Source organism: Dromiciops gliroides, chromosome 4 (genome assembly GCF_019393635.1).
Source record: "Dromiciops gliroides isolate mDroGli1 chromosome 4, mDroGli1.pri, whole genome shotgun sequence".
Taxonomy (NCBI): Eukaryota; Metazoa; Chordata; class Mammalia; order Microbiotheria; family Microbiotheriidae; genus Dromiciops; species Dromiciops gliroides.
In genome coordinates this window covers 228,753,768-228,776,637 of record NC_057864.1, presented here as the reverse complement: position 1 = coordinate 228,776,637, position 22,870 = coordinate 228,753,768, and the positions used below count along the sequence as shown (strand labels likewise).

Sequence of the window (22,870 nt, the reverse complement as noted above, 5' to 3'; positions counted from 1 at the left end):
TGTGCATTTTGATATTTTTATCAGTGACTTATTCAAAGGCATAGATCTATATAATATGTGATTTTAGTGGCTAGGGTATTTCATAAGATGAAATTCATTAGGATAAATGTAAAAATCTTCATTTTGGGTTAAAAAAATTAACTTCAGAGACAGTAAAAGATCTGGGAGTTTTAGTAGACTACAAGCTCAGTATAAGTCAACAATATGATATGGCACCCCAAAAACCTAATCCAATCTTGTGCTTCCTTGATAGTCATAGGTTCAAGGAATAAAGAAGTGTGAGTTTCTCTGTAATTTGCCCTGCTCATATTATCTGAAGTATTATTTTCAAGTTGGCGCCAAACTTTAATCAGGATATTTATTAGTTAGAGAGCATCCAGAGAAGGGCAACCAAAATGATAAATGGTTTTTGATATTTTGAATTAATTTGCTATTATAGAATGAGATGGTGAATTCTTTTTGGGGGGGGGGCAGGGCATTGAGGGTTAAGTGACTTGCCCAGGGTCACACAGCTAGTAAGTGTCAAGTATCTCAGGCTAGATTTGAACTGAGATTCTCTTAAATCCAGGGCTGGTGCTTTGTCTATTGTGCCACCTAGCTGTCCCCAAGATGGTGAATTCTTTTGGGGGGGGGGGCGGGGCAGTGAGGGTTAAGTGACTTGCCCAGGGTCACACAGCTAGTAAGCATCTAGTATCTGAGGTCAGATTTGAACTCAGGTCCTCCTGAATCCAGGGCCAGTGTTTTTTGTTTTTTGTTTTTTTAGTAAGGCAGTTGGGGTTAAGTGACTTGCCTAGGGTCACACAGCTAGTAAGTGTTAAGTGTCTGAGGCCGGATTTAACTCAGTTACTCCTGACTCCAGGGCCGGTGCTCTATCCACTGCGCCATCTAGCTGCCCCCTGGTGAATTCTTAATCAGGGAAAAAGACAACTTTGTGGGAGGGTGCAAAAGCTACTGACAGCCATCTTAAAATATTTGATTGGCTATAATGTGATAGAGTGATTGAATGTGTTTTGCAAGAGGGCAAAAGTTGCAAAGAGGAAAATATGAAGTTTATTTTAGGGGAAAAACAATTCCTAACAAAACTATTTTAAAATGGAATGTTTTTCCACAGGGGGAAGTGGAGAGCTTCTAGCAGAGTCTGGGTGACTACTTGTTGCCTGTATTGTAGTGAAGGTTCTTTTTTGAGTGTATTCACAGATTTGGAAATATAAGGGAACTTTAGAGTCTATCATCTCCAATACTTTCATTTTACAAATGAAGAAACTGAGGCTCCAGGAGTTTAAACAACTTGGCCAAGATCACTTTGCTAGTAAGTTTCTGAGGAAGGATTTGAATTTAGGTCTTTCCAATGCTATGACAGCACTGTATTCCACTATGCTAACTGATTGGAATAAATGGTTGCTGTTGTCCCTTTGAACTCTCAGATTCTGTGATTTTATATCTCCTAGATTGACATTCCCAGGTGGCTGACAGGGGCTGAGTCCAGAAGTAGTATACTGTTGTTCAGACCAAATCCAAGTCAAGAACTTGCTGAGCTCAGTCTGGGGGGCAGTAGTCAGATTTTGCTTTTAATAAGACCAGTTTGGGAGGCCTAAAAGTTTTCATATTCACAATTTCTGCAGTTGTCCTTGAGATTCTGGAACAAAATAACATATAATCATCCAAGAAAATAGCAATAGGACTAGCCCAAAGTCAAAAAGCAGGTTGGAAGAATGCACAACAAAAACAACAAAAATGAAATGAAGCAAGTTTTTTTCTTTAAGGTTTAAAATAGTTTTATAAATGAAATGAGAATACTAGAGGAAAAATTTGCAAATGAGAACAGTGGAACAGAAAACTGGAAAGGGAATTAACAGCTTGGTTCAAGAGATACAGAACCTTGTCCAAGCAACATATCTTTTTTTGGGGGGGGGGCAATAGGGGTTAAATGACTTGCCCAGGGTCACACAGCTAGTGTCAAGTGTCTGAGGCCAGATTTGAACTCAGGTCCTCCTGAATCCAGGGCTGGTACTTTATCCACTGCACCACCTCGCTGCCCCCCAAAGTCAACAGTTTGTTTTTGTGTGTGTTTTGTTTTTGTTTTTGTTTTTGCGGGGCAATGGGGGTTAAGTGACTTGCCCAGGGTCACACAGCTAGTAAGTGTCAAGTGTCTGAGGCCGGATTTGAACTCAGGTACTCCTGAATCCAGGGTTGGTGCTTTATCCACTGCGCCACCTAGCCGCCCCAAGCAACATATCTTAAAAGAAAACTGCCCAGGTCTTAGATGAAATCTTCCAGGACCATTATAGCCAAAATGCAGAGCTTCCAGATCAAAGAAAAAATATAAGCAGCCAGGAGGAAGGAATTCAGGTGTCCTGGTCAGAATCACACAATTTAGCAGCTGCTACTCTAAAGGAATGGAGAAGTTGGAACATGATATTCCAAAAGGAAAGGGATATATAAACTAATCTTTCCCAATAAAACTGAGTATAACTATGCAGAGGAAAAAAATGGACCTTTAATTAAATAGAGGAATTTTCCAAGCATTCTTGATGAGGAGACCAGAGTTGTGTAGAAACTTTTGAGTAAAAACACAGGAGGTAAAAGAAGTATAAGAGGATAATATATTCAGGATTTTAGATAATAGTAAGTTTATGAGACCTTGCTGAATTGGGGGGTCTCCAGGATGGTGAAAGGATTTCATTCTATGTAATATCAGGATTTGTTGAAGAAACTTAGCTGTTTCTTCAAGTTTAGTTTAGAGAAGAATTGGCCTGTGGATAGCCAAATGGTCATAGGCATAATGAGTGTTTTCAATTCAAATATTTGATAGTCTAGTTTGTGGAGGATTTGTTCTCTTTATTTTCTGAAAAACATTTAGGAGCAATGGGTAGAAGGTATAAAGAGGCAAATTTAGGTATTTTGGGGGCAGCTTTTCCTTTTTATTTGTTTTCTTTGGGATACAGACCAATTAGAAGAATTGCTGGGTCAAAAGGTATGGACAGTTTTATACCTTTTGGGGCATGGTTCCAAATCATTCTCCAAAATGGTTGGAACAGTTCACAGCTCTATCAATAGTGCATTAGTATATCTATTTTCCACATGCCCTCCAATATTTGTCATTTTTTTCTGTCATATTAGCCAATCTGATAGGTGTGAGGTAGTATCTCAGCATTGTTTTAATTTGCATTTCTCTAATATCAATGATTTAGAACACTTTTTCATATGATTATTGATAGCTTTTTGTTTTTTCTGAAAATTGCCTGTTCATATCCTTTCATCATTTATCAGTTGGGGAATAGGTCTTATTATTTATAAATTTTGCTCAGTTCTGTATATATTCTGTATATATTTGAGAAATAAGACCATTATCAGAGAAATTTGCAATAAAATTTCCTCCATTCCCTGCTTTTCTTCTAATTTTGTTTTTGTGCAAAACCTTTTAAATTTTATATAATCAAAATTATCCAATTTATTTCCCATGACCCTCTCTATCTCTTGGTTGGTTAGAAACTCTCCCTTATGCAGAAATCTGATGGACAGTTTTCCCCATGTTCTCCTAATTTGCTAATGATATCATGTCTAAATCATGTACCCATTTTGACTTTATCTTGTGTAGTCTATGCATAGTTTCTATTCCAGACTGTTTTTCATTTTCCCCAGAAAATTTTGTCAAATAGTAAGTCGTGTCCTCCCCACCCCCCTCTCCCCTCCGCCTCCCAAAAGCTTGAAGCTAGATTATGGTCTTTCTAAATTCTCTGCTTCTTTATAGTGGTATCTGCTAAATATTGTGATTCTGATTGTGGCTCCACAGTATTTGAATTTTTTTTCTTTCTAAATCCTTAACCTTGAAACTCTAGTATTTGGTTATAATACTCTTGGAATTTGTCTTTTTTAGGTCTCTTTCAGGAGGTTATCAAGTGGATTTTCAACTTCTATTTTACCCTCTGCTTCTAAGGCATCAGGGAAGTTTTTCTTTATATTTATCTAGGCTCCTTTTTTAAATTATGGTTTTCAACAATAATTCTTAAATGAGCTCTCCTCAATCTCTCTTTTTTTTTTTTTTTTAGTGAGGCAATTGGGGTTAAGTGACTTGCCCAGGGTCACACAGCTAGTAAGTGTTAAGTGTCTGAGGCTGGATTTGAACTCAGGTACTCCTGACTCCAGGGCCAGTGCTCTATCCACTGCGCCATCTAGCTGCCCCTCCTCAATCTCTTTTACAGATCACTTTTTTCCCCAGTGAAATATTTCACATTTCTTGTATTTTTTTTCATTCTTTTGACTTTGTTTTCTTGTTTCTTGATGTCTTGTGAAATCATTAGTTGCCACTCAACCAATTCTTATTTTTAAACAGTAATTTTCTTCAGTGAGGTTTTTGTACTTTGTTTACCAAGCCATTTATTTTCTTTTCATAATTTTCTTTTATTGATCTCAATTCTTTTCTCAGTTTTTTCCTTTGCCACTTGTTTGACCTTTCATTTTTTTTTGTTTTTAAAAATTTTTTTTAAATTCTCTATTTTTAGCTTTTCTCAGAATTCTTATTTGACTTCTGTCCAATGTGTGTGTGTGTGTGTTTCCTTTGAGGCTTGGTTCTGTTAAAAAAATTAATTAACTTAATCTAAAAATTTTATAAGTGTGGGCTATATGAAAAATTGTAATTATATGAAAAATTATGAGTTTAGAAAAAAATATAATTGGGCCATAAGTCCTGCTGCGGTCATTCAAATGTAAGAAATATTTTTACTAACTATGCCTAATCTGACTGGGGGGCCTAATCTAATTGCAGGGCCTAATCTAACTGGAGGACTAATCTGTTGACTTTTGACTGGCTGGCTATCTGACTGCTATTCATTTAATATGGGCCATTTAAATATTTCTCCACACTGCTCCCAAACTGATAAGCAAAAGATTAAGAAGCCTCTTAATTAAATGATCAAAGCAGAATTTATTTATAAAAATCAATCTAAATGATAAGGGTTAAGAAATGCAAATTATGCAACCTCTCTGCTTTTAATATAATAAGGGCCTATTGAGGCCTCTTGCCTTAGGGTATACTTCAGCTTTCTCCAACTTTCACTCTTTTTCTCCTTCACTCTAACTCCACTTTTACTGCTCTGCTCCTATTGTATTATCTGCCCACCTTCCTAAGTCTCCTAGCTTGTACCGACCTCCTGTTCTCTTAATCTTCCGGCCTCCTCTCTTAGCTTTTTCTCTGTCTCTGTCAGCCTCTCTCTTTACATGGCCTTAGTCTCCTTAGCGTCCTTGTAGCAGCCCCCTTTATGTCCGTTCCTCTTAATCTTCTGGCCTCTCCCCAGCATCCTCTTAGTCCTCTGTCGTCCCCCCATCACTGTCTCGCTAGCTCTGTGTATCTCCCGGAGCCCCCTCTTCTCCTAATCTTCCGGCCTCCTCTGTGCTGACTTCTCCCCTGTATATATGTTCCTTCTCTCCTCCCAAACCTCGGGCTCCCTGTGCCTCCGCACATGCCAAGCTAATCCACTGGTCATTGTAGGGCTGCAGCTAGTGGGGCTTGACCACACCCAGGGGCCCATGCCCCATGCTGCATGCCTGGGACCTCTGCAGGACCACGCCAGAGGCCGGCCTGGAGGAGCCCGGAATCTCTGGGATAGATCCTCTCAGGGCAGAGGGAGCTGGGGCTTTTCCCCAGCCATCTGACCTGACATCTCTTAAAGCCCATGGGGCTTTTTGGCCCCTCTTACAGAGGAAAAACCTGAGGGCCTAAGGCTTTTTAATCTCAGCCCAAAGGCAAGGTCCCCAAATCAAAATAAATTTCCACAGTTTGTAGATATATTCATGTCATTGATTTTTTTGTTTTTGTTTGTTTTTCCCTCTCTGAGTTTGTGTCTTAAGCTTCCGTGTTACATAGATTTTTATGGTCAGGTTCTTTTTCTTCTTGTTTTTTCATTTTTCCAGCCTACTTTTGACTTGGAATTTTATTTTAGATTTGGGCTTTGTTCATCTATGGAGGTAGGGGTGAGGGTCACTAGCCTAAGCTTTAGGCTTTTTTACTCTGCTGTTTTCACAGCTGATTCAGGGGGTCTGTACATTTTCAGTGTTTTTATGGTAGTGTGTTCTTAGGACAGGTATGGTCACTGCTCTCCTGGTCTTTGTTCTTGTCTTTACCCAGGAATGGCTTTTTCTTCTTTGCCAACTCAAGAAATGGGAAAAGGAACTAGGGCCCCTACTTCTTCCTTGCCCAGGAACTGCTTATCTGGAACTAGGAACTGGGGTCCCTCCTCTCTTGTGATTGCAAGTATTTCTTTCTATTTTGGATCTAGGACCTCAAACTGGGTCATGGGCAATGGGATTGCCAAGTGGTATCCAGTTTTGCACCTAGTACCCATTATAGTATTTCCCTGTAATGTTTTTCTGAGCATGTGACCAATCCCTACCACCTCTGGATGGTGAGATCTCCTGATTCTACTGCTCTTTTTATTGCTACTACTTTTGTCACAGCTGCCTCCTCCCAAGCCCATATCTGGTATCACTGCTACACTGTGCTCTTGGCGCCAGCCCCTACCTCAGTGTCACAGACCTTTCATTCATACCTCTAAACTGTCTTTGGTAGGAAAAAATATCTTACCTAGACCTTTTGTTTCTTATGCTGCTTCAGAATTCTGTTTAACACATTATTTTAAAATTGGAAGGAAATGTTGGGAGGTTTCTACAAGAATACTTCTGCTCTGCCATCTTTTTTCTTGTTTTTTTCTTTATAGCCTCAGTATATAGTACACTCTTACACAGTTACCTAATAACTTGCTTAATGCTTAATAAATGCTTAGTAAATGGTTATTGAATAGAATTGGCATTGTTACCATCTATATCAGATTCTAGTTTTATAGTTGTGTAGAGTAGTAACGACAGTAATTTTTCTCTATTTTATGTATGTCTTTTGCTTTGGTACTACATATACATATATAATAATCTCTTTTACTTGTCTCTTGTCTTATCCTATCACCCTCTTAGTACCCAAATCTTCTGGTCTATCTTCACACCTCCAGGAATCTGAACATGACATTTACTAAGGTCATGATCTGGGCATTAATTGTATTTATGGATTGTCAGACCAACCTGTTTTGAGTGGTTACATATCTCCCACAAAGTTCTGCAGTGCTCTCTCATTCTGTGCAGCCAGCACAATGTGATCCATGTACAGGAGCATCTGGTGGGTCTCATTGTACACACTGAATGTCTATTCATTGTGAGCTTTGTTTCTAACTCTCCTCCATCATATAATTGATCTTTTTTAGGGTATGTGCATTTTTCTCTTTTTTGCCTTTTCTGATAGTTATGGAAAACAATAAACATAAATGCTTATGGAAAATAGTAAACAGTGGTAACTGTATTCCCTTGATAGTATATAGGCTTTCATAAAGATTTTGTGATAACTAGTAGAGGAGGCATGCAGGTTAATAGTGCATGCTTTCACCATCACCCTTTATGATATTAATAAATTCTAAGATATTTATTTGCCTTTGACATCTTATCCTCTTTCAGAAACCTATAATAAACCACTTTGTTTTTTCCTGTCTTTGTTCTTTTTAATGCCATTTTTATTGCAAAACTCATTATGTAGGATCCTGATTTAAGGTTTATTATTATTATTGTTATTCTATTGTTATTATTGTTGTTTTTATTATTACAGACTTTTCACCACTTGGAACCTAATATGAGAATCTTGGATCTGACAAGATAACAATAATACATTTATATATGTGTACTGTATACATATACATAAACTTTTCCTTTTTTAAACTGATTGTCATCTTCCTTTTTTTGTCCTGAAGTGTCTCTAAGTTGACTAGGTTTTGATGGAACTGTGGCTGATCTTTTTTACCTGCCTCTGCTTTGTGAGATTATACTGTTTTTATTATTATTATTATTATTATTATTATTATTATTATTGTTATTATTATTATTATTATTACTACCACTACTACTACAGGGCAATGATGGTTAAGTGACTTGCCCAGGGTCACACAGCTAGTAAGTGTCAAGTGTCTGAGGTCGGATTGGAACTCAGGTCCTCCTGAATCCAGGGCTGGTACTCTATCCACTGCGCCACCCAGCTGCCCCTTATACTGTTTATTATAATCCATTATCATTCTACTACATATTTTACAAATGGGGTTTATATTCTAAACTGGTTTTGCTGCCATCTGTCTCCACTTGGCAAGAAAGTTATGTTTCCTTATTAAGGTCCTCCCTGTGCTCCTTTGGCCTTGCTGTGGCAATATATTTACATCTTTTCAACTTCTGGAGAGGATTTTTATAGTTGGTATTAGTAATTTCTAATGTCTGTTTCCAATTTATCATAGCTAATTGCTTTTAAAAATGGTTCAGGATTGCATTTTACTTGTTTACCATATTTTAAAAATAATATTGATATTCTAACAAGTTGGTTATATAGTGTTACTTATCAGGGATAAGCATAATGTCAATCACAGTTTTCCTACATCTGTTAAAATATAATTTTTTTATTGTTTTTCATGATGGTTTTTGGTGTTTGCTTTGTTTAGTGCCTACCAATTCTTTTCTCAAAGAAAGTGTTCATGATATAAAAGTCTTCTATACAGTCCTCAATTCTTTGGTCACTCCCCTTCCTTTTTACTGAGTCATGCTTTCCCATATAATTTTTACTATCTTCACCAATTTCTAACTTTTCACTGAAGTTATGGATTATAAAGGAATGTATTAAAAAGCATTTAGGGGGCAGCTAGGTGGCTCAGTGGATAAAGCGCTGGCCTTGTATTTAGGAGGACCTGAGTTCAAATCCAGCCTCAGACACTTGACATTTACTAGCTAGCTGTGTGACCTTGGGCAAGTCACTTAACCCTCATTGCTCCCCCCCCCCCCCAAAAAGCATTTATAAGTTCTTACTATGTGATAAACACTGTTGAACAGTAGGGATACAAAGAGGAATTATGTGTATATGTAGGTGTACATGCATTTATGATATCTATATCTCTTTTTATTCATATTTAAAGTTAATATATTGATGTCTGATTAAATATATGTATCTATATATACACACATGTGTATATATTTAATTATGCTCAGTTTGGGTTTTATAATGCTTTTTCTTTCTTTTCCCTAGTTGTCCCTGTGATATTGAAAGCACTGACATATGATGAAAAACGAGGAGCATGCAGTGTGGGTTCCAATGTGAGAGATGCTGCATGTTATGTTTGTTGGGCTTTTGCCCGTGCCTATGAGCCTGAGGAATTGAAACCTTTTGTTAATAGGATTGCAAGGTAAGATATGTTTAGTACAAATATAAAGATTAAAGATTTCCTTATTTTCATTGATACTGATAAATCTTGCTTGATCTCTGTTACCTAGAACTCACTCAGCTTGTTATTGAATGAAGGAATAAATGGATAAATGAATGAATATATTTTAGGAAAGATCAAGTACATAAGTAGACTTTTTACAGCAATAACCTGTTGGTAAATCCTACCCAGTGTTTTCATCAGCTTAGGCAGTGTTCTGTGGAGCTTGCCTGCATGCCACCTTTTGAAGTAATACTATCTTTCTCAAACATATCCACACATAAAGATAATCCCTTGTCCCTTAAATTAGTACTTAGTTAATAAGCATGCCAATTAAAGTATATGAGCTTTTTTCACTTACAGATCATTTATTGACAGTTGGTTCAGTCACTTGAATTTTAATTGTATCAAAATATCAGAGACCACAAAAAAAAGAAAAGCAGCATCTTTTTGTTATAATTATAATATAATATCCCTATCTTTTACTGGATATATAGTTTTTCTTCTTTTACTTATTTTTTAAAAATTCAAAATTAAGGAATACTGATAGCCTTCATTAGTTTCTCTTTATGTTTTTTAAACTTCATTCATAAAAGAAGAGTAGCATACCTAGAATAACAAACCAATCAGAGACAAAAAAATTAGTGGAGTGTAGACATATCACTTCTCTCTTTAGCACTTCTTTGATTCTTAGTATGAAAGACTGTTACAGTACCAAGTACATGCTTTTGTGTTTTTTTTTTTAAATATTGAATTGGTATCTAGAAGATTTACAAATATATACTTTTATAAATAGTTCTGTTAAGTACTAATTATATGGTCCTATAGAATTCTTTAGTTTCTTCATCTGCAAAATGATGTGGTTGTACTGTAGGATATACAAAGTATGTTTTAGTGCTTAATCCTATGACTACTTTCAGGTTGTTTTTTCTTTTTAAAGTTTTGGGACAGGACAGTACCGAAATGATTCAAAAGTAATCAAATAGTGACATGGTCTTATAGTTGGGATATCTGGTGCTTGAATTACAAACTCTTATCTCTCAGCTAAAACTGGTGTTTACATTTGAGAATTTTCTTTCTGTTTATGTTTCAGATAAAACTTTAAGTATCTTTGGTTTGGGAGAAGGAGTAGGTAGTTTCTATGACTCTAGTTCATTGTTCTTTAGCCTATTTTAATTCTGTATTCCTTCAGTAAAAACTTTTTGAGCATTCACAAAATATGCATATTTATTTAAAAGTATATACGTATACATGGTCCTAATTTGTTTGATTATTTTAACTTTTGAATTTTGAATGAAAAAAAATGCATTTGTACAACATATAAAAGCATGCATTTTCCATGTTCCAAGAACAGAAATAGAGGAATGTATGTGAAACCATGAATCTCTATTGCTACAGCTTTTTAAAAAAAATAAGGTAGTAGACACATTTTTTTCCAAAGATAATTCTGCTTGTGTGTTTGTTCTTCTGAACTTTCTTTTTTTCTCTTCTGTGATTTTTGTAAAAAACAAAAAAAATTCCTCAACGATTCTTTCTTTTTATGCATCACCCTTACTAAGCTCCTTTTACCTTCCCTGGTCTTCTCTTTTCAATTAAAAACATTTTTTAAATACATCCTTGTAGCAAATATACGTATTCAAACAAAAGGATTCCACACATAACCATGTCAGAAAATGTATATATGATTTTGTACTTGGGTCCATCATAAGTTTTACACAGGTGAGTAGCATCTGTAGTCATACTTAGTCATTGCAGGGGCAGCTAGGTGGTGCAGTGGATAAAGTACCAGCCCTGGATTCAGGAGGACCTGAGTTCAAATCCGGCCTCAGACACTTGACACTAGCTGTGTGATCCTGGGCAAGTCATTGCCTAGCCTAGCCAAAAAACAAAACAAAACAAACAAAAAAAACCCAAACACATACTTGGTCATTGCAAAATTAATGTACACAATGTCTGTGTCCAATATTTTTCTCTTTTTGAACTTTTAGACCATCAGTCTTTTTGTCAGGAGACACATAATATGATTCATCATATGATTGTCTGGAGATATGGGTGCTAATTACCTTTGTCATAGTTCTTAAGTCTTTCAGATTTGTTTTTGTCTAAGCTGTCCTTTGAAAAATTTGTTCTTCTGGTTCTACCTACTTTACTCTGCATCAGTTTATACTCCCCAGGATTCTCTGGAATTGACTTTTTAATTTTTTTGTTTGTTTGTTTTTTGGTAGGGTGATGAGGGTTAAGTGACTTGCCCAGTGTCACACAGCTAGTAAATGTCAAGTGTCTGAGGCCAGATTTGAACTCAGGTCCTCCTGAATCCAGGGCCGGTGCTTTATCCACTAAGCCACCTAGCTGCCCCTCATAATTTTTAATGGTATAATAACATTTATTTAAATTAATATAAAATAATTTGTTTATTCATTTCCAAGTTTATGGGTATACCCTTCCATTCTATTTCCTTTATTTTTTATTTTTTTGCCTTTTAATCTCTTCTTGCAAATCAAGAAATTAATTTTGTTTGAAGATCTTCCCTTCCCAGTATAAATCCTCCTTTAAAATTTCCATTCCTTCCACCCTTTTTCCCCCTTTGTTGAGTTTGATGTATTGCTACAACAAACTATGTGTATATGTGTATGTTTAATTTGCATTTCCTTAATTTTCATGATTTGGATTTTTTTCTCCCATATGGATTGTAGATTGGTTGGAATTCTTTTTGTGGGAATTTCCTATTCTTATCTTTTGATCATTTTTCTATTGTGGAATGGAAATTTTACTCTAGTTAGGAAAAGTCAATTTATCCTTATGCTTTCTAGTGTTTTAACATAGATACGTTTTAGATTTTGTCAAAAACATTTTTTGTATTGATTGATATAATAACACGTTTTTATTATTTATATTATTCATGTGGTTTATTATATTTTAATCTTCCTTAGAATGAACCATCCTTGCATTCCTGGTATATATCTAACCCGGTCATAATGCACAATGTTTCAAATATAGTAGAATATTTTAAATATATTATTAAATATATTATTAATATTTATTAGATAATCACATTTATTTATATACTTATATTGTATTATGTATTTATTTAATATATTACTCAAAAGAATTTTTATAAAGCATTTTATTTTTTTCCTGTTACATGTAAAGATAGTTCTCAATTTTTGTTTATACAAGCTTTCCAATTTCAGATTTTTCTCCCTCCCTCCCCCCTCCCCTAGACAGCAGGTAATCTGATATATATATATATATATATATATATATATATATATATATATATATATATATATATATATATATATATATACACACACACATATATATACATATATATATATACACACACACACATAGATAATAACATTAAACATATTTCTTCATTAGTCATGTTATAAGAGAAAAATCAGAGCAATGACGAAAAACCTCAAAATAGAAAAACAACAGCACCAAAAACAAAAGAAATAGTATGGTTCATTCAGCATCTACTCAAAAATTTTGAGTGAATTTTGAGAGATACAGTTTTCTTTCTTTACTTTCCCCTACGTTTAGTTATAAAGATCACATATCTTGTCATGGGAAGAGTTAAAGCTTTTTTATGTGATATTGGAATGTTATTCTTTGTTTGAAAGCATTCTTGTAAATCCATCTGGTTGCAGAATTTTTTCTCAGGGAGTTAATTTATGGTTTATTAAATTTATTTTTCTTATATATGTGTGCATGTATGTGTACATATGTATGTTTATACATATGTACACAAATGTACACACACACACACGTATACTCCTAAGGTAAAAACAACACAAAACATCTCAGTTTCTCTTTCTTATTTAACTTTCTTTGTGACCTTTGCAGGCTTTAGGTTCTGAGATATGTAGTTGTTTCTTTTCCTCCAGAGAGTTCTTTCCAGTTGAACAAATGTGTATACTTTTCCATGAATAGGGTTATGAGCAGCCTTAAAAGCCAAGCTGAGGGTTTTGTATTTAATCCTTAAGTTTATTAAATGGGATGACATGTGTTTTAGGAAGATCACTTTGGTGATCTTTTGTGAAATGACCTGTTGTGGAGAGAGACTTGAGTGAGGCAGGGAGAACAGCCAGAAGACTATTATTCTTATTCTTATTCTTATTTTTATTTTGTGGGGCAATGAGGGTTAAGTGATTTGCCCAGGGCCACACAGCTACCAAGTGTCAAGTGTTTGAGGCTGGATTTGAACTCAGGTCCTCCTCAATCCAGGGCCAGTGCTTTATCCACTGCACCACCTAGCTGCCCCTAGAAGACTATTATAATAATCCAGGGGTGGGGGGAGGGATATGGAGACAGAAAGAGATAGACAGAGAAAGAGAGACAGAGAGAGAGCGAGCGAGCGAACGAGCAAGCTTGGGTAACTGGAATGAGAGTTGGTGCAGCTAAGTGGTACATTGGATAGAGTGCTGGGCAAGGAGTTAGGAAGACTCAACTTCCTGAATTCACATCTAGCTTTAGACACTCACTAGCTCTGTGACCCTGGACAAATCCCTTAACCCTGTTTGCCTCAGTTCCTCATCTGTAAAATGAGCTTGAGAAGGAAATGGCAAACCACTCCCTCAAACCAAAACACCTGGGACCCTCTGAAGCTGAGGACAGTAGTATAACCGAGAAGAAGGGCCCCCCAGTGGGGAGTTTAAAGTCAAGTAAAAGATGAGCAAGCAAAGAAAGTTCAGAATTATAGAAAGTTTCTTCTGTGTGTGAGATTTAAAATTGGATACAAGAGCATTAAACTCCCCTTTAACCTTTCCCTTATATATCTCCCAGACCAGTAAGTGAAAGAAGCCTCTGAGCTTTAGTTAGAGCTTTTATTGTTTGGGAATTAATTAGTCAACAAAACAAAGTGATGTTGATTAGAGGGATAGGAAAGTAGAAATACAAATAAATAGTCTTAGATCTAAGCTTAGTCTATATTCCGTTTGGAACTCACCAAAAACCCAAGGCCACCTCTGAGGCTGAGAACCGCGTCAAGCACATGCTGTTACGGAGGACCAGGCCAATCACCAAGGACCTGAGTCTGCGTCTGTGTGCCCAGCGAGCCAGCGAGCGAAAAAGGGCCCAACTTCCGTTCTCTCCTTGCCTTTAAGCTCGCACCCCAGAAGTGGAGTGCTTAACAGATGCATAGGCGGTTCATCATGGTCTCCTCCCCGAAAGGGTGGTCCTTCAAAAAACTGGCGTCCTTCAGTTATCCTAACCAACTGTTAAAAACTTTCACTTTTTACCACATATGACAAGGAAATTCAAGGTCCACCCTCAGAAGAGGAAATCAACCACAGGGCGCCTACATCCATCCTTCTAAGAAAAATATGAACTGGTCTCAGGCCATGGAAGCTCTCAAAAGGGACTTTGAAGAGAAAGTAGGAGAATAGAAGGAAGATTTAGAGAGGTGGAGGAAAGAATTGGAAAGAGAAATGAGAGCAATGCAGGAGAGTCATAAGAAAAAAAGTCAACAGTTTGAAAAGCCAAATGGAAAAGGAGATAAACAAGCTGTCTGATGAAAATAATTGCCTAAGAATTAGGGTTGAACAAATGGAAGCTAGTGACCTTATGAGAAACCAAGACACAGTAAAGCAAATCCAAATGAATGAAAAAATAGAGGGTGATGTGAAATATCTCCTTGGAAAAACAGCTGACCTGGAAAATAAATCCAGAAGAGATAATTTGAAAATCATTGGACTACCTGAAAACTATTACTACAACAAGAGTTTGGACACCATCCTCCAAGAGATTGTCAGGGGAAATTGCCCTGATATTCTGGAAGCAGAGGCTAAGGTAGAAGTTGAAAGAATCCACTGATCACCTCCTGAAAGAGATCCCAAAAGGAAAACCTCCACGAATATTATAGCCAAATTCTAGAACTCCCAGGTCAAGGAGAAAATATTGCAAGTGGCTAGAAAAAAGGAATTCAAATAATGTGGAGCTCTAACAAGGATAAAACAAGATCTAGCAGTGTCTACATTAAAGGACCAGAGGGCATGGAATATGATATTCCAGAGGGCAAAGGAACTGAGACTATAGCCAAAAATCACGTGCCCAGCAAAACTTGTATAACCTTTCAGAGGAAAAAAATGGGACTTCAATGAAAAAGAAGACTTTCAGGCATTTGTGATGAAAAGACCTGAACTGAGTAGAAAATTTGACTTTCAAATACAAGATCCTAGAGAATCATAAAAAGGTAAACAGGGAAAAGAAATCATGAGGGACATTAAAAGGTTAAACTGTTTACATTCATACATGAGAAAATAATACTTCCAACTCATAAGAATTTTTTCAGTAAGAAATACACAGAGGACACAGGTCTGAACTGAATATGAAGAGATGATATTTGTAAATAATTTATTTTTTGTGTATCCTTGTTCTTTGTGGAGCAAACAGGGTGCGTTGTCTAGTATCTGGGGCCCAAATTTAGGCTCTGGGCCTCTTGGGCCCAGGGCTGGTGCTTTGTGCACTGTGCCACCTATCTAACCCATGATGACATCTTTACAATAGGGTTGAGGGGTAGGAGGAATAGGCTGGGGGAGGGGGGAGGGGAAGAGGGGGAAGGAGAGGGGGAGTGAGTGAACCTCACTGTCATCAGAATTGGCTCAAAGAGGGAATAACATACATACTCAAGAGGGTATAGTAATATATTTTTGCCCTGAGGAAAAGTGGGAGGAGAAGGAGATAGGTGGGGGTGAAGAGGGGAAGGAGGGAAGGGAAGTTTGGGGGAGGGAACTATAAAAAGCAAAATACTTTTGAGGAATGTGAAGATGTTCTGCATAACACCACATCTATTTCATATATTGAATTGCTTGATTTCATAGGGAGAGTTGAAGAGGGAGGGAGGAAGAAAAATTTAGAAAACAGAGTTAGCTCAAAGGCCTTAACCTTATCAGAGTGGGCTCAATGATGGAATAACACACACACCCAATTGGCAAGAGTAATCTATTTAACCCTACAGGAAAGTAGGAGGGGAAGAGGATAAGGAGGGAAGGGTGAATGAAGGGAGGGTAGAGCAGGGGAGGAGGCAGTCAGCAGGACAACATTTTTGAGGAGGAATAGGGCAAAATAAGATAGACCACTGAGTAAATATCATTGGAAGGGAATGGAATGGAGGGAAATAGTTATGATGATTGACTACAATGTCAAAACATATGGTACCTACTCTTCTGGGCTATTGTGAAGAAAATTTTCTGTCAAGTTCAAGGTACTATATAAAAATTATGATGAACAGGATATTATCAGAAAACCCTGGAAAGACCCACATGAACTGAAGCAGAGAGAAATGTACTGTATACAAAATAACAGCATATGTATAAGATGACCTGCTGGGAAGCACATGGTTATTTTCAGCAAGGCAATGATCCAATATAATTCTGAAGAACTTATGAAAATTGCGGTCCATCTACAGAGAAAGAACTGATGGTATCTGAAAACAGACTGAAACACTCAATAAATCAGAGCTCACCAAACCCTCAACATGAACAAGACTTCCAGGCCCACTGAAAGTTAAATAAGGGAGGGCTGTGCAAGGTCACCAACCTCACTCTCTCCTCCAGAGTCATCTGGATCCAGTGGCAAGATATAGATCAGGACACTGGAGATGACCCCAGATGTTTAAGATGATTGGGTTTAAATGACTTGCCCAGGTTCATACTTACTGTTGTCTGAGGTGAGATTTGAACTCAGGCCCTCCTGATACCAGGGCCAGTGCTTTATTCACTGCACAATCTAGCTGTGCTTATATGTATATGAGAGATGTTACAAAAGTACAGATGCCAAGACTTGATATTTGATTGAATATAGAGGGAAAGAGATAGTGAGAATTTGAGGATGACACCTATGTTGTAAGTGTTGGTGTCTGAGAGGATAAGGAAGTTGAAGTTTTTATAACATTGGGATGCTTGAGGGAGTTATCAGTGTCTATGCTGAAGTCCCATATTACAAAGACAGTGTCTGGTGAGGAAAGACTATGAGCTAGGAAATGAACATGTTGAGGAAGGAAAGGAAGTATCCTGGAGGTCCATAGACAACAGTTACCACAATTTTGATATGGATGAAGTGAAACTTTAAGAAGAGATTACTGGGGCAGCTAAGGTGGCGCAGTGGATAAAGCACCGGCCCTGGATTCAGGAGTACCTGAGTTCAAATCCGGCCTCAGACACTTAACACTTACTAGCTGTGTGACCCTGGGCAAGTCACTTAACCCCCAATTGCCTCACTAAAAAAAAAAGAAGAAGAGATTACTGAGTGATAGTGGTAGAGGGAGAACTCAGAAGTGGCACTGGGGAGTAGGGAATATTCCATCCAATTCCCCCATCTCAATAAGTGACTTGATGGGAATGAATAAAAATGTAGTCATTACTGGAAAGAGTGGCCATGGATTCTGTCATCAGGAGGGAGTTAGATCCCAATGAGAGCCAGTAGATAGGAGTGGGAAAGGGAAAAAGTTTAAGATGAAGGCATTATTATTATTATTATTATTATTATTATTATTATTATTATTATTACCTATGAAGCAGACATTCCAAAGAGCAAAATGGAAGGATTCAGTAGCTTTAAAGTAGGACATTTGTGGTAAGAATATTGAGGAGAATGAGAATGAGGTTATGGGCAGCAGGGAGTGGGGGCTAGGGTTCAGAATCACTATGGCAGAGGAATTTGTTAATAGTTTGAGATAAATTTTCATTGTTCATATGTGTTTGGGTTCAGGGTTGCCTTAGGTAGGTCAGTCAAGGGAGCAAATACTTGGAGCTAAAGGAGTCCAGGTAATAGATGATATAATTTCTTTTTTTCACTACCCTGGAAGGGAAAAATCTGGTGTTTGATGGAATAGTTTCTCCTTTTCCCACAAAAGATTAGACACCAGGTAGGAGATGTGGTAGGAGGGAATAGTTAGTGCCTTCTGCCATCACCACAAAAGCTGGAGATTGACACAATAGAGTATTCTCCCTTTACCTCAAAATCAAGATACGTGTTGTTATGGGTTTCCTCCTCTCCCCATGGAGGCTGGAGACCAAGCAGGAGATGTGACCTGAAGGAATGACAGCCTCTCCTCTCACCACAAAGTTAGCAGCAATGGATTGGATGAAGATTCAGTAAAGCATTTTGAGAAGGTGTGGTTAGACAGTTGACAGGTGGGAAGAGAACAAGGAGAGAACACTGTCATGAAAATCTAGAGAGAAGAGAGTATCAAGAAGAGAATGGATCCACACTGTCAGAGCCTGTAGAGAGGCAAAGCAAGATGCTGCTGCTTGAGAAAGAGCTATTTGGCCTTTCTCAGGGTTAAAAGATTGGCTTTGTAGAGGTCATTGGTAACTATATAGAGTAGTTTCAGTTGAATGATAATGTCTGAAGCTAGAATGCAGAAAGTGAAAGGGTTAGTAATTCCAGAGAACATGGTATGATGGTTTGTAGATTGAGAATGGGACATTGGAAAGTTGGAAATCAGGTTGAAGGATATAGGAATAAAGGAGAGTGCAGTGTTGGGCAGGGAATGCAGTTCGTATAGTGATGGCCAGATGTTCAGAATCTCTGGAGTCATGAAAGTGTGACAAAGTGGAAGAATACTAACCATTGAAGATGAGTTCAGGCAGATATCAGTGATAAAAGAAGCGCCCTCTCTTGATGTCCAAACCTTATAACATCTGGTGATGTTGAATCCTGTGATACCTCCTCACTACTAGTAGGAATAGGTGAAGGTATAACCTAGCGAATTCTGGCAGGCACTGGTAATTTAAAGTGGATCTGGTCTGGGAATGGCTTTCTGAGTACTAGTGAAGACCCTTTGTAAAAGCTGTTATTGTTTAGTTGTTTTCAGTTGTGTACAATTCTTTGTGACCTCATTTGGGGTTTTCTTTGCAAAGATACTAGAGTACAAACTCCACTGCCTTCCTTTTATTGTTTTTGGTTTTGTTGGGGATTTTTTTGTTTGTTTTTGTTTTTTTGTGGTGCAGTGAGGGTTAAGTGACTTGTCCAGGGTCACACAGCTAGTAAGTGTCAAGTGTCTGAGACTGGATTTGAATTCAGATCCTCCTGAATCCAAAGCCAGTGCTTTATCTACTGCGCCACCTAGCTGCCACACTGCCCTCCTTTTAGATAGAATGTGGGCCTGTTACATTCTGATTCTGAAAGTATGAAAAAAAAAAAGCATGAGGATTTCATTCAGTTTTTTATTAGAGAATAAAATTGATATTTACATTTGATATTTATATTTAGCAAATATTTTTCTTTGCCTTTGATTCTGGTCTTCTGTTACTGCTCATTCGTAGCAGTTGTACTTAAGCTTTGGGGGCTGTTAGTATTCTCTCCCTCCTTAGATACCTTGTTTTTGCTTAGGTATCTATATTTGGAAACTTTCCCTGGAGGGAGCTTCATACATTAATGAAGTTACAGGTCCAAACAAACAAATATACACACACACACACACACACATATTTATTTTTGCTGAGGCAGTTGGGGTTAAGTGACTAGCCCAGGGTCACACAGCAAGTAAGTGTCAAGTGTCTGAGGCTGAATTTGAACTCAGGTCCTCCTGAATCCAGGGCCAGTGCTCTATCCACTGCACTATCTAGCTGCCCCCAAAATATATTTTTTTAAACACTAATAAAGCATTCCCCCAATGTTGTCATTCTGAGTGCTTTCATGACTTGTTCATAAAATCTACATCTTCCTAAATTTATACTTTATGGAGCAAGCTTAATTGACTTTTATTTTTTTTCCCCTTAAGTAAATTTTATATTTCACTTAATGAACATTTATTTTCCTTCTTTTCCACTTCCTCACTTCTCTAAGGAAAAAAGAAGAAAAACGAATCCTTTATAGCAAATTTGCATTGTAGTCAAGCAAAATGAATTCCCACATTAGCCATATCCAAAAATGTGTCTTAGTTTGTTTATTTAGTCCATTACTTCCTAGCCAAGAGATGAATAATATTATCTGTCCTCTGGAATGGTCTTTTCATTGACTAGAGCTCTCAAATCTTTTTAGTTTTTAGTTTGTCTTTTTTTTTTTGTAAAGTGTTGTTGGTATAGTATGAATGTTTTCCTTTTTCTGCTTAATTCATTTTATATCATTTCATACAAGTCATCTTAGCTTTCTCTGAGACCTTTTTCATTGTCTCTTATGGCATCGTACATTCATATGCCTTAATTTGTTCAACTATTCCCCAATTCCCCAGTTGGTGGGTACTCTTTTAGTTTCCAAGTTATTTGTTATTACAAAAAGAACTCTCTCTCTCTCCCTCTCTCCCTCCTTCTATGGCTTTTCTTTCTCTTTGTAGTCTTGACCTAGTAGACATTTAATGAGGTCCAGATACATTACACAATTTAGTAATTTTTGGTGCTATGATTCCAAATTGCTTTTCATAATGACCACTTCTATAAGATGGATGGAATACATTTTTAAATTAATCTTCCATGTGTCAGGCTCTGTACTAAGTACTTGGGGGGGGGCAGGGCAATGAGGGTTAAGTGGCTTGCCCAGGGTCACACAGCTAGTAATTGTTAAGTGTCTGAGGGTGGATTTGAACTAAGGTCCTCCTGACTCCAGGGCCGGCACTCTATCCACTGTGCCACCTAGCTGCCCCCCTTCCTTTAATTTCAAGCCACATTTCTAGTTCAGCAACTATTATACTATAGAAATTAAATGCAATTTTTTTTTTGCTAATATTATGTTTTTCCTAGTTGGCAAAGGTTTGAAATTCAGCATAGTATAGCATTGAATTTAAGATTTTTTGGTGACTTTTGCAACATTTTCTCCTTTTGTTTTATTTGTTTCTTATATTGCCTATGCCAAGGCATGAGCCACCTAAATCATAGTAAATTGTGGGTTTGTTCAGTTAAGGATTCCTCCCTGGCAGCCTCCCCCCAACTCCACTCCACTCCCCACACAACACACACACACAAACACATCCTTAGTTAAATCTGAGAAATATTTTATAGAAATATCCATTTTAATCTACACCATGCTCTCAAGTAAGCAAGAAGTCCCTTCGGGTTACATTGTGGTACTTGGGTGGAGTAGTGTGTGTAAGCTTATCCTGTCACACCCTGTGTAGGCAGTTTATAATTTGAGAACTGAAATTCTTGACCTGTCACTGACACATTTTGCATTTAAGAAATAATATTCACAAGTTTCTCTGTTTAGTTAAGAAAAAAAGCATCAAGGGAATAGACAATACAGTTCAGTTGCTTTTATAATTTCTAGAAATACACGAGATCTTCAGGAACAGAATAATGAACTGTTGGTATATGGAGACATGAGACTGTGCTATATAAAAACTAATTATACTTTTAGCCCTTTGATCTATATAGATATTAAACTTTCTTGACTTCTTGTGAGCATTCCTACTTTATTACTTATTACTGAGTGTGGTGGGGAGGGGTGCAGTATGGTTTGTTGGTCTGAACCTAAATTTTATCCCTAGGGAATCTCTTCTTTGGAAACTCCAATAACTTGTCTATAACCTATAGTTTTAGAGAGTTAGTTTTTTGGGCCACTGAGAAAGTAAGAGACTTGATCATAGTCACATGGCCAGTATGTATTAAAGTCTTAAACCCAGGTTTTCTTTGACTGTCACTCAATTTTTACATTGCCTCTCATTACTGAGCTTACTTATTATTTACAGTGAAATTATCAACTTCTAAAAATGTTGATAAATTCAGTTTTTGTCTATACATTGAAGCTCAGTATCAATATTTCCTAGTTAATGAAAGTAATATCAGAAATCTTTCTTATGTATGTAGGTTCTGCTTCACAGATATGGCTTTCTTTGAAGTTTCTTTGGAAATTTTATTCATGTTCCTATTTCATGAATCAATACAAATGCCCTTTGTCAAAGTGCATTTTTTTTCTACTCTAGTTTAACAGGTTTCTTAAAGAGGTTCACTTGCAATTCTCTAGCATTTTTCTAGACTTCAAATCCACATTTTATTGGCTAGAGTAGAGTGATGGGGACAATTCTTTGCAAATGAGTAATTTAAAATTAATATAATTAGTGTAAGTTAAATAAAAATACATATAAATTAGCATAAACCTTAGAGGATAGTGTTAGCTTGTTACTGCAATTCCTTAGGTAAATTTTCTTGTACCTTTTGATCATCAAATTGGGTACATCTTTTAAAGGAAAATATTCTTTGTTTATAATAGATTATACATTTTGAATTACAAACTTTTAGAAGCACTAAATATGGTGGTAAATGATAACATTCTGATATGGGGAGAAAGCACGTAAAGAGTGCACGTAAAAGTGTAAAGAATTACACTCTCGCACAATTGGGAATAATTAGGAATAAAAGAACAGGTTTATTTGGGTACAAGAGAAACTGGCCAGGAGGAAGGTTTTGGAGAAACGAAACGCATTCCTCCTCGACTCGCTTTGGGAGCAACCTTTTATAGGGTTTAGATGGCGTGGGTAAGAGTGTCCCTTATTGTGTGAGGAGCTGGGGGTTCTCTGGAGTTGTTCTGGGGTAGGAGAGATCGCTCGTGAGCAATCTGGTGATGGGTGTTAACTCTGTCCTGATGGGTCCAAGCAGTCTGCTGGTGGGCAGCTCCAGGTGGTCTTCTCCTGGGGTAGTCTCTCCCGATGGATTACCTCA

The 22,870-nt window shown here is 37.1% G+C and overlaps 2 protein-coding genes across 2 annotated transcripts in view; one reads left to right on the top strand and one right to left on the bottom strand.

The window, feature by feature from the left end:
* Positions 1–5,528, bottom strand: part of LOC122753450 (proliferating cell nuclear antigen-like) — a 34,310-nt gene extending 28,782 nt beyond the window's left edge. Inside the window, 1 exon segment of the mRNA XM_044000847.1 lies at positions 5,436–5,528. Coding sequence (XP_043856782.1) covers positions 5,436–5,528 — 93 coding nt within the window.
* Positions 1–22,870, top strand: part of TBCD (tubulin folding cofactor D) — a 448,209-nt gene that overhangs the window by 206,756 nt on the left and 218,583 nt on the right. Inside the window, 1 exon segment of the mRNA XM_044001676.1 lies at positions 9,095–9,251. Within this exon segment, the coding sequence (XP_043857611.1) occupies positions 9,095–9,251 (157 nt within the window).